Source organism: Mauremys mutica, chromosome 11 (assembly GCF_020497125.1).
Source record: "Mauremys mutica isolate MM-2020 ecotype Southern chromosome 11, ASM2049712v1, whole genome shotgun sequence".
In the NCBI taxonomy this organism is placed as follows: domain Eukaryota; kingdom Metazoa; phylum Chordata; order Testudines; family Geoemydidae; genus Mauremys; species Mauremys mutica.
In genome coordinates, this window is record NC_059082.1 from 39759759 (window position 1) to 39771649 (window position 11891).

The window sequence follows — 11891 nt, forward strand, 5'->3', positions numbered from 1 at the left end:
ATACAATATAACAATTCTAATACCCTATTGCACTATGACCGACGGCCCCTGTTCATCACAGCCCTGGAAGGAAAAGAGATCTCCCTTCTTTGGGATTAGCTTCAGTCTGAGCACAACTAGCTCTATCCTCCCCCTTTTCCCTGCTAACTCTGCCTTTTATCAAGCTAGTCAGATGATGGACCAATTAGTTCCTTCACCCAGCTACCCAAATCTGATTAGCTAATTTCTCAATCAACCATCACTGGGGAAACTCACTGAGGCCGCAGTGAACAGAGTGGTGACCCATCTATTAGACCTCATCACTCTGTCACACACCTCCCCCTTTTACCTAAGAGTGGGTTTTTTGTGGGGGTGGGGGGTTGCACCTACCCCTTTTTGTAGGAGGTTCTTGCCTCTATACAAGCCCGTTTGCCCCACGTTGGTCTTGTAGGGTCCCTTTTCTGGGTCGTTCCATCCTCCACCTGCAGAAATTGCTCCCATAATTCAGTCTTAGCCCACAGAGCTTCACACCTACAGGCCCACTCTCCTTATCTTCTTTCACCTTGTCTCCGGGTAGGGCCTGTTGTCCCCCTTTCTCCTCTTTCTCTAAGGCCTCTGGTTCTCCCAGTCCCATGAACTGGCCCCTGGGTTCCTCCCCTCACCCTTTCTGCCATCCAGGTACCTGGGACTGTCCAACTCTTGGGCTTGGACTGTTCTTCTCCCTCGAGCCTAGTTCTGCCTTTTCCTTTTTCTCCCCTTTTCCTCTGGAGCAGTTCAATTTTTGCCTTGGCTTGTATCATTCTGCGCAGGGTGTTCTGATTCTGTTAACTCAGGCCATTCCTCAGTTGCTTCTTTTTCTGGCATGTGGGGCCATGGCCACTTGCTTTCTTTCTATAGGGGAAGGGGCTCAGTCCGTACCCTCTGCAGCCAGATGGGGTAGCCTCTCCGTTACTCCCACCTGCTTCCATCTGCATTTCCCCTTTACCTCTAGGGGTACCATTGGGAACTTTCTTCTCCCCTTGAATGCATGTTAACTCTACCTTCTCCTCTGAGAGCCTCCGTGGGGCTTCACTAAATCCCCCCAGATCAATGAGCATCCTGAGGCAGTGTCCACAAGCCCCCTTCTTCCCATCTCTATAGGGACAGTAGGCATTTTCCTTTTCCTCCCACACCTGACAGTCCCAGTCCATCCACAGAACTCTGGGAACCTGCATTGCATCCTGGAGCAGTCCCGCTTAATATGTCCCAACCTTCCACATTGTTAGCACACTAGTCCCCGATTCCCTGAAAGAGTTCCTTTTCCTTCCTCCCTTTTCTTCCTGGGGCTTTTCAATTCCCACCCCCTCCACCCCTGGCTCCAGTCCCATAAGTAGCTGGACCGCTCTTCTGGGAAAATTGGTTTCTGCAAACTCTTTGGAGAGTTAAATTGTGACCTCTAGGATGCTGGGCTGGTGCCTCCTTGCCCTGGCATTCTCTGGGAGGCTCTGGGAGGCTCAGGAGAAATTGGTCCAGTACTACCAGATCTGTAATTTCCCCCCACAGTTCCAATACCTGACTTCAGACAGTGGGCAGCCCAGGCTGTCTGCTTTTGTGCATATGCCCTGGGTCATACCCCTCTAGTGGCCCAAAATTTCTGATGGTATTTTTCAACAGATAGCTCCACCCAATCTAAAATGGTGGCCTTCATAACATCTTAGTTCTGGGCCTGTTCCTTATTCAGGGTCGTTAAGCCACAGAGTTTACCCAGTGAGATAGAGTGCCACCCAGAGGGCCCAATTTCCTTACCCCACCTGGCTCCAGTGGCTCCCCTCTCAACTGTTACCAGGAATGAGTCCAGATCGTCAGTTGGGCCCACTTTGCATACAGTCATAACCGGGGTATGACTCCCAGCCTCTGCACTGGGACTCACTAACTTCTGTACAAACTAATTTCAGAGTGGTAGCCGTGTTAGTCTGTATCAGTAAAAAGAACAGGAGTACTTGTGGCACCTTAGAGACTAACAAATTTATTTGAGCATAAACTTCCGTGGGCCATGCAGTGGAAAATACAGTAGGAATATATATATACACAGAGAACATGAAAAAATGGATGTTGCCATACTAACGAGAGGAGAAAAAAAAAACTTTTGTAGTGATAATCAGGATGGCCCATTTCCAACAGTTCACAAGAAGGTATGAGTAACAGTAGTGGGAAAAATAGCATAGGGAAATAGGTTTTGCTTTGTATAATGACCCATCCACTCCCAGTCTTTATTCAAGCCTAATTTAATGGTGTCCAGTTTTCAAATTAATTCCAATTCTGCAGTTTCTTGTTGGAGTCTGTTTTTGAAGCTTTTTTGTTGGAGTATTGTGACTTTGAGGTCTGTAATTGAGTGACCAGGGAGGTTGAAGTGTTCTTGGTCTGGTTTTTGAGTGTTATAATTCTTGATGTCTGATTTTTGTCTGTTTATTCTTTTGCGTAGAGACTGTCCAGTTTGGCCAATGTAGATGGTAGAGGGGCATTGCTGGCACATGATAGCATATATCACATTGGTAGATGTGCAGGTGAACAAGCCTCTGATAGTGTGGGTGATGTGATTAGGTCCTATGACAGTGTCCCCTGAATAGATATGTGGACAAAGTTGGCAACAGGCTTTGTTGCAAGGATAGGTTTCTGAGTTAGTGTTTTTTTGTTGTGTGGTGTGTGGTTGCTTCAGGTTAGGGGGCTGTCTGTAAGCGAGGATTGACCCATCTCCCAAGATCTGTGAGAGTGAGGGATCATCCTTCAGGATAGATTGTAGATCCTTGATGACAACCGACTAATTTCTGCAGACTTTTCTGCTGCTTCGCTTGCCACGCCAGTAGGGATTGACATTCAAATTGGTGGGAGTGCTGGAATGTCTGTGTAAGCAGAGTCAGAATGAGCTCTACCCTGACATCTGGTGGTGAGATGTGGAAAAGGACTTCAGGGTCTGATCTAGTTTGCATGGACACACCCACCTTGCCTAGTATGATGGGACTGCTTGCCCAAATGGTCACTTTGGCTGCTGTGGGATCCCCAGTCTCTTTGTTATTGGGGCAGGAGTAATAAAGTGTTGTTATCCTGGTTATGTGAATCAAGGACAGTAGAGCAGTACTTGGCAGTTTATGACTGAGGGACTTGCCCTTCACAAAGGAACACTTGCTAGGCAAGGGATTTGGGTTCCAAAATTCAATGAATTGAGAGAGGATGAGAGACAGGTATGTCTAGTGGGCTATAAACATCATCTTGATACTGATTCCTTCTGGAGTATAAAAAGAGTTAGTTTTGATTTTGCTAGGAGTCTAGTTATGTGCTGCAGAGTTGAAATTATTGGTTTCTAGGTCTCAGTATTAGACCAACTTTTGGATAGTGGTTCTGAGTGTGCTAGCATGGAGGGTTGCCTACTAACAGCTGAAATTGCTGACAGCTGTGTAAATGGTTTTGGGGGTGGGGGGCTGGTGGAGAGGTGTGGCTTGTGGTGAAGACTATAGCAGAACCCCATGGAGAGGTGTGGTAATTGGCCATTGACCCATGCAGGGAAGCATGTAAGGTCACCCTGTTCTTTCTCTTCCCCCCCCCCCTCCCCGCCTTCGACTCAGGCTGGGAGGTAAACTTTGCAGATGAACTTCTGAACTCTGGGCTTGCACTGACCAAGGACAGAAACTGTGGGTGGGGTGACTGTGGGGTTGCTGGACTTAAGACCCTGAGGGGAAAAGGACACTGCCAAACTTACTTGGGGATGGGTCTTTTGCTCATGGTTTGTTTTATGTATCCTGTTTGTGGTGTTTCCCCACATAATGCTGCATTGTTTCCCTCCTTTATTAAAAAGCTTTTGCTACACTCCGACTCTGCTTGCGAGAGGGGAAGTATTGCCTCTTAGAGGCACCCAGGCGTAATTGGCCCAGGTCACTGGGTGGGGGCTCGAGCTGGTTTTGCATTGTGTTATTGAAACGGAACCCCTAGATACTGAATGTGGCCTTTGTTGCTGCCAGCTCTGACGGGCAGAAGGATTACATCTGCATAGTGTTTTGCAGCTCTTTCTGCTCCTCAGCCAACCACAGCAGAGTCTGCTCTGTGTCTGGATGCTGAGCCTTCACACCAGCTCCCCCCAAAACATTTTCAGTCACCCCTGCAGGGGAATCCATATCCCAGACAAACCCACACTTATAACAGGGTGTACATCCCCCCAGTCCTTGATCACTCCAGAAACCGCTCACACTCTCTTCTTTTAGTGTCTACTCCACATAATTTATTCAAGTCCCCTCCACCAACACCAATATAGGGCAATGCCACAATTCTAATACCTATGACCCTAGAACAATCAACCTCTATTCAGCAGGGCCCTGGGAGGAAAAGGGATCTCTCTTCCTTGGGATTACCTTCAGTCTGGACACAACTAGTTCTGTCCTTTCCACTTTTTCCCTGCTAACCCTGCCTTTTATCAAGCTAGTCAGCTGATGGGCCAATTAGTCCCTTAACTCACCCAGCTTCCCCATCTGATTAGCCAATTCCTCCCTATTTCCTCAATCGACCGTCGCTGGGAGAAACTAAGTGCAGCTACAGTGATCAGAGTGCTGGCCCATCTATTAGACCTCAGCACTCTGTCCTTATAAACTGCGATCAAATCACCCCTTATCCCTTGCTTCAATAAGGTAAATAGATTGAGCTCCCTTTGCACAGTATGTTTTCCAGAATCATTCTTGTAGATCTTTTCTGAACCCCTTCCAACATCTGTTGGTCAGCATCTGTTTTAAGTGTGGATACCAGAACTGGACACAATATTGTAGTAGTGGTCTTACTAATGACTTATACAGATGTACTACCATCTCCCCACTTCTGTTCAGTGATCTACTTATACATTCAAGGACTCTATATGCTTTCTTAGCCACCGCACTGCACTTATGTTTATCAGTTGTTTATCTGTCATAACCCCTAAGTCCTCTTCAGAGTCGCTGCTTTCCAGGATACAGTTGCCTATTCTGTAAGTGTGACATACATTCTTTCTTCCTAGACAAATGATCTTATATTTGACTGTATTACATGCATGTTGTTTCATTGCATCCAGTTTACCAAGTGATCCAGATTGCTCTGTATCAGTGATCTGTCCTCGTTACCTATCACTTCCCCAGTTTGTGTCATCTGCAAACTTACCAGCAATGATTTTATATTTTCTTCCAGATCATTGGTAAAAATATTGAATAGCAATGGGCCAAGAACAAATCCCACTAGAAACACTCCCATTCATTGACAGTTCCCCATTAACAACTACATTTTGAGGTCAGTCAGCTTTTAATTTCCAGAATGTGCCATATTTAATTCATTTTGAACCATAATGCCAGACCTGCCTTCCCTGGTGCCTTCACCTATGGCCAAGAAGACTGATTCAAAACAACAACATTGCAACAATTTTATAAGAAATCACAATCCTCACCGTAAGAGGAGCAGCCTCCCACAGAGCCCCTGGCTCCACTTCGCCAAATTCCTGTCATGTGTCGCGAGTGACAAAGGGTACATCCCAAGCACAGCTTATCCTGTCGCCAAGAGAGCTCATTTCAGTGGAAGCCAGGAAGTCCAGTAGGTAGATAATGGGTCAGATTCACTGCTAGAGTAAGCAGATGCAATAACACAGTTAGCTAGTAGTGAATTTGTCCCGGTGAAGTTTGTCAGTGACCTGGGTCTCCTGGCCAGAGTTACGTGCTGCAGACAGTGTTTGGGGGCAGTGAGCTCCCAAGAGCACCTAGTCCAGCCTTGCTCCCTTGAGGTGGTTGAAATGAACCTGCTTTAGGTTTTCATCTCTGATTCCCTTTGTGTCCTCTGCTCTTCCCCCAGACCGATGTGCTGCTGCAGTTGGATTTGCATTACACCCAGCTTGGCACCAAGCAGAGGGCTTGCGAGAGTCTGCAGAAAATCCTCCAGAAATCTCTGCTAGCAAAACTGTTCAGCCAGAAAAGCTCTGCAAACCCATCCTGCATGGCGGGCCAAAAGGCTGCTACCACCATGTGCCCCAAGGATGCCCCTGCTGTGAATGCAGCCCATGAGGGGCCCAGCTCTCTGAGAGCAGAGCCCAGACACAGCTGGCAATGTAGCAACCAGTCCAACATATGCAGCGAGCCGGAGGAAAACGATGAGAGTGACTTGAGCAGCCTCTGCTCAGCCCTGCAAAGGGCTGGCCCAGGACAGGATTGTCCTTGACATGTGGGGGAGTTCAGCTCATTGTATTTCAAGTTACAAGCCAGACAACTCCCATAATCTGTGTTCTAGTCTGAGCTCTTCTCTAGTCTGGCGTGGATCACATCCAGATGGTCAAGGCTGCTATTGAAAGGGTTTCTCTTCTCATCCCACTAGCAGGGAGTCCTAGTGAGCGTTATCTGACTCACAGGCAAAGCTATAAGCTGTTTAAAACAAGGGCCTCCTGCAAAGGGGTGATTTTACTGTCCACTAGACAGTGTGACTGACATGAGTCATCACATTCCCCAACAACAAGCGTCATTCATTTACAGCCAGTGTTGGCAACTGAGCTGCTTTGAGAGTCTCACTTTAATACGCAGATGTCTACAGTTTTGTCAGTGCTTGATGTAAGAAATGATAAGTGAAGAGACCCAAGAACCTTGCAGGCACGTCTGATACAACCACAGATACAATTAAAAAAGCAAACAATTCTCTCAACTCTATAAATATTACAAAAAAATTAACAAAAGACGAATGTAAAATTGTATGAATGTGTAGCTGTGTTCAGTATGTGGTGCTGAAATAGTGTTAGGCTTTTCTGTCTAAAAGGAACATGCAACAAACGTACAATAACGTATATTTGTGTTTCTAAAGGATATATTTGAGCTTTGTATTTAGGATTGTGTTCATTGTTCTCTAAACCACATTCTGATATTTTGGGAATGCACATAATTTTAATGTATTTTAACATATTTATTACATTGTTTTTTCCCTGGTTCTAACATGGGTCAGAGTTAAGGGTTTTATTATGTTCGAAATGACAGTGTTTGTGGGATGCTTCTGATGTAGCTGGATGCTTTAACCTAGTGTTCTCTGCTGTCTGAGTGGTTTTAGGCATCTGTGGGTGAGATTCACAAGGGGGACTTAGCCATCTAACTGCCACTGTATGTGCCTAGGTCCAACATATAGGCACCACTGGTATTCACAAAACTCCTTCTCAGCTATCACCTAACCCTGGGGGTGTCCATTGCCAAAGTCCCTGAGGTGCCTAAATTTCAGTGGATGGGCAGGCACACAGATCGTGTTTTCTATTGAATATTCTTTGGAGCAAGGGGCTGGCATGTGGATCTCCCTCTTCCCAGGTGGGTGCTATAGCTACTGGGCTATAGAGCAGAGGTGGGCAAACTACGGCCCATGGGCCACATCTGGCCCGTGGGACCATCCTGCCTGGTCCCCGAGCTCCTGGCCTGGGAGGCTCAGCCCCAGCCCCTTCCCTGCTCTCCCCCCTCCCCTGCAGCCTCAGTTCACTCACTCCGCTGCTGGTGCAATGCTCTGGGTGGCGGAGCTGTGAGCTCCTGAGGCAGCACAGCTGCAGAGCTGGCCTGACCCGGTCTCTGTGCTGCGCGGCAGCATGGCCCAGCTCCAGCCAGGTGGCGTGGCTGTAGCGCCACTAGCCACTGGTGCTCCAGGCAGCACAGTAAGGGGGCAGAGAGCGGGGTGGTTGGATAGAGGGCAGGGGTGTGGATAGGGGTCGGGGCAGTCGGGGGGGGGAACCAGAGGGTTGAATGGAGAGGGGGTTGGATGGGGTGGCAGGGAGCAGTCAGGGGCAGGGGTTCCAGGGGCAGTCAGGGGACAGGGAGAAGCGGTGGTTGGATGGGGGCAGATACAAGGTGGGGTCCGGACCACGACCCCCTCCCCTCACTGGCATTGTATACAATTTACGAAACCCGATGCAGCCCTTAGGCCAAAAAGTTTGCCCGCCCCTGCTATAGAGTCATTCTCACTCTCTGGCCCACTGAATATCTAACTATTCCCCTTTGTGACTCCCACCCCATGTATTAAGGTGTGGATTTTCTTTCTAGTACTTAGATAATGTGACTGCAGCCTTAACTGTAAATTGTCAGTTTTCTTGGTGTGGGAATTGCTTGGGGTTTTCTTTTTGAAGAAATGAAGGACCCTGCCAGTGTAGATTGCACTGCTGTAGCAAACGATTCACCTAGCGGGAAGCTCCCCTGTGCAGTGGCTGTCACAGACTGAAGACACCAATTACATTTCATGTAAATCCTATTTTGAGGACTGAAGAGATCCATAGGCCTTGTGCTGCCCCTCTGCAGAAGAACAAGGGGTGGATGTTCAGCTGCTATATAGCTCCACTGAAGTCTATGGGCTGAGAAGAGAGACAGGAACCAGCCTTTGTGCACTGAGCAGCGGTGGTGAGAGGAGCTCTGCTGGAGCGCACACTCAGAGCATCATGCACAATGCCTGCCACAGTGTACAGCCGTGTCTTACCAGGGTGGTGGCAGTCACCAAGCCTCCCTCTCCCTCCCCCACTCCCCTGAGTCTGAATGTGGGCCTTCAAGAGGCTGCCTCCTGCAGCATGTGACAGTAACTTTGTGACGTGTGGATGGCATCCTGGAAAGCAGCTCAGCACATCACAATACCATTGGGTGTGCAGGCATGTCTGGCTATCTGGTGTAGTTCCTTGGGATCTGAAGGCTGATTAGATATGTTGGGCCACAGCAAGCTCCGTGCCAACATCTGCTGCTTACATACCAGAGCATGAAAAGCCCGAGGAATTATTGGGTGGGGTGGGTAGGGTTGCAGGATGTTGGAAGTCACATGACATTAATGGTAATTGGGGCTCGGAGTTCTTTTGCCGATGACTCAGTTTTGCTTGTCAGACACCAAACTAATAGTAACTTTAAAACATTAATTAACCCCCTGTAACGAAAATGAACAGAACCTGGCCCTATGACTCTGTGCTAAAGGTGCAATGTTTCCTGGGGAAGCTCGGTCGGGGCTCCTCCGGCCACAGTGCAGGGCTTGTGACTCCGGCGAGTGAGGGGGGACAGAAGGGCCGTGGCTGTGGGACTAGCCTCCCTGAAGGAGGAGTTCATGTGCCACCTATGGGAGTGGGACATCATGCCACCACAGCTACCCTGAGCGTGCCGCTTCCTCAGCCTGCCATGTGTCTCTGAGGCAAGTGCCTGTTCTCCTGCCCTCCATCACTGCCAGAGCTCCCTCTGTGCCTGGTGTACACCCCTTGTCCCAAACCTCAGCACCCCCTCCGCCACCTCTGAGCCAGAGGGTGAGGGGGATAGGAACCGATGCAGGAAGGCAGAACCCAAAGGCTGGGGAAGGGGTTGTATAGCAGCATACAGGCAGGAGTCAGGGTGGAGGTGGGGGTTGCATAGGAGCAGAAAGAGAGTGGGTCAGGAGCCAAGGGGACATGCATGGGCTGAAGGTACATGGACGAAAGAGTCTAGCCCACTACAGCACTTTGCCCTCCAAAATATGGTATTGAACCCAGGATTCCTGAGTCTCACCCTTCCTCTGCTATTAGCAAACACCTTTGAAACCCATCAACAAAGTGAGTGGCTCATTGTAATGTTCCCCTGGTCTTATCTGGACTGGTGATCGGCTAGGTCACTCCAATCCTTGACTCTGGGAGCCAGCCTTACCCTGCTCCGCTGTGAGAACCCCCACTCCTGGGCTGTTCACGCTCAACCTCTGGCATGTAAACTGCTTGGATTATGCAACCAAATGACACTAGCCAATATTTCTGGTCCCAGACACAACCCTAGGAACCTCTGTCTTGCAGTGTCCAGTTATGCCTGCTGGATGCTGCAAGCTTATATGAGATCCTCAATTTAACAAAGAAGTTGATATGCACCAGGCTTGTTATCCCAAGGGGAGTCTCTGACATGCTTCAAACCAAACACACTGCTTCAGGTAGAATAAACAAACAAATGTATTAACTACAACAGATGGATTTTAAGTGATTCTAAGTCAAAGCACAAGAAGTCAGATCTGGTTAAATGAAATAAAAGCAAAACACATTCAAAGTTAATCTTAACACTGGTATTTCAAAGGTCACCACAAGTTTAACACAAACAACTCTTCTTTCTCCTGATCGCATTCTTTGTGGTCACATGCCTTGGCCTATCACTCATGCTAATATCCAAATTTAATTTAAAACCATATTTCACCCAAGTTCGATGTGGGTCTATCTTCCCAGATAGGATATTGTTTTACTTTTGATGGAATAATAAATGGACCCAGAAACTGAAACATGACCCTGTCACTTACAACACTAAACAGTTAAAGTTCAAGAATACAGAGTCCTTGACCTGCTTAGTCCCCTTAATCTTCCTACCCTTTTATTAAAGGTACAGAAACAGATCTCAAAACAGTTAAAGCATTTGAAATGTAAAGTAGCAAGACTATCATTTTAACAATATCCTTTATTCCCTTTCCCTTTAGCCATGGATAATTTTTAGGAGGAAAACACCACTGTCTGACCATCTTTTAGATGATATTAAAGATAGTAATAACAGTCCTTTTTGGGGAAAAGAGGAAAAGTTAGTTGAGATTATTCATAGATTAATAGAATTCAAGGCCAGGGGGACTATTATGATCATCTAGTCTGACCTCCTGTAGAGGGAAGGAGCTGAAGATGTTGCTGCTGCTGTTAAAGTCAATGCTGTTTCCTACAAGATGAGCATATACAAAAAGGGAAGAGAAAAGAAGAGCAAAGAAAGAAAATGCAGCTTCTGTCTCTGGTGTTGACTCACTTGTAACCACACTGCTGGAGGAACTCCAGCACAGCACATGTCTGATTAGCCACTCCCAAGACATACCAAACTTGTACCAATGTCTGGCTCTTTAGGACATTGCTTTTAGCTGCTTTTCTGGTGACAGGCTCACAGCACTGTTGCAAAATATGTAGCCTTGGCCAGCTAATCCAGACTGTCATTAAACAGTAGGCAAAAGGCGAGGGATAAGAAAGAGAAGAAATAAGTTGCCGAAGGACACACATGGGAGTGGCGGAGAGGCAGGTGATGGGGGGGAGGGATAGCTCAGTGGTTTGAGCATTGGCCTGCTAAACCCAGGGTTATGAGTTCAATCCTTGAGGGGGCCATTTGGGGATTTAGTTGGGGATTGGTCCTGCTTTGAGCAGGGAGTTGGACTAGATGACCTTCTTAGGTCCCTTCCAACCCTAATAATCTATGATTCTATTAAAGTCTCACATCTCAGATGGTGTTTGGGATTTATGTGGAGTTGACAATGTCATCTAGGTCCCTCTCTCTGGCCTGAGCTAGTCAGAACATTCCTTAGGATAAGGATAATGAAGGCCACCCCAAAACAGAGTAGCAAAGTCCTTCCAGGCAGCCTTAAGTGGCTGCAGAGAAGCAACCAATCAGGGGCCAGAAGGGCCATATAAAAGACAAACAGCAGAGCAGAGAGTTCAGTTCCTGCTTGAAGAGGGAGGACCAGGTGCCTGGCTGAGCAGCAGGACTGGGGACAGGTCAATGTGGGCAGCCTGAGCCCAGAACCTGGCCTTACCAGACAAGGGCACCAAGGTAGGCCCAGCTGGTCTGGTTGCAGACTGAGCCCAGGGAGGACTGCTGAAAGGACCACAGCTGCAGGTACCAAGTGTGATAGTGTACCCCATAAGGCTTTATGGGAATATGCTTATGAATGTATATAGATTTAATTTTTTTTAGAAGATTTAAAAATAACTGGAATATGTTTTATGCTACATACGCCATGTAACATATCTCTAAAGGTTATGATCTACTGAATCTATTAATCCTATCTGCATGCATGTATCATTTTTGTATTCAAAGTTATGAATATTGGCTGGGCACTGGCTTGATTTTTAAGTAGCCTTTGTAAAGCATTTGGTCAGCTTCTTGAGAAAGGAATGTGCAAATTAAGTGCCCAGTCAAGAAGCACTTAAG

The 11891-nt window shown here is 47.4% G+C and overlaps 1 protein-coding gene across 2 annotated transcripts in view; it reads left to right on the forward strand.

Moving 5' to 3' along the window:
- The window catches only part of LOC123344603 (mucosa-associated lymphoid tissue lymphoma translocation protein 1-like), a 91809-nt gene extending 84380 nt beyond the window's left edge, over window positions 1–7429 (forward strand). For both annotated transcript variants that reach the window (XM_044980995.1, XM_044980994.1), the window contains exon 15: window positions 5809–7429. In XM_044980995.1, coding sequence (XP_044836930.1) covers window positions 5809–6171 — 363 coding nt within the window. In that variant the 3' untranslated portion in view covers window positions 6172–7429. The remainder of the gene's footprint in view (window positions 1–5808) is intronic.
- The last annotated feature ends 4462 nt before the right edge of the window (window positions 7430–11891 follow it).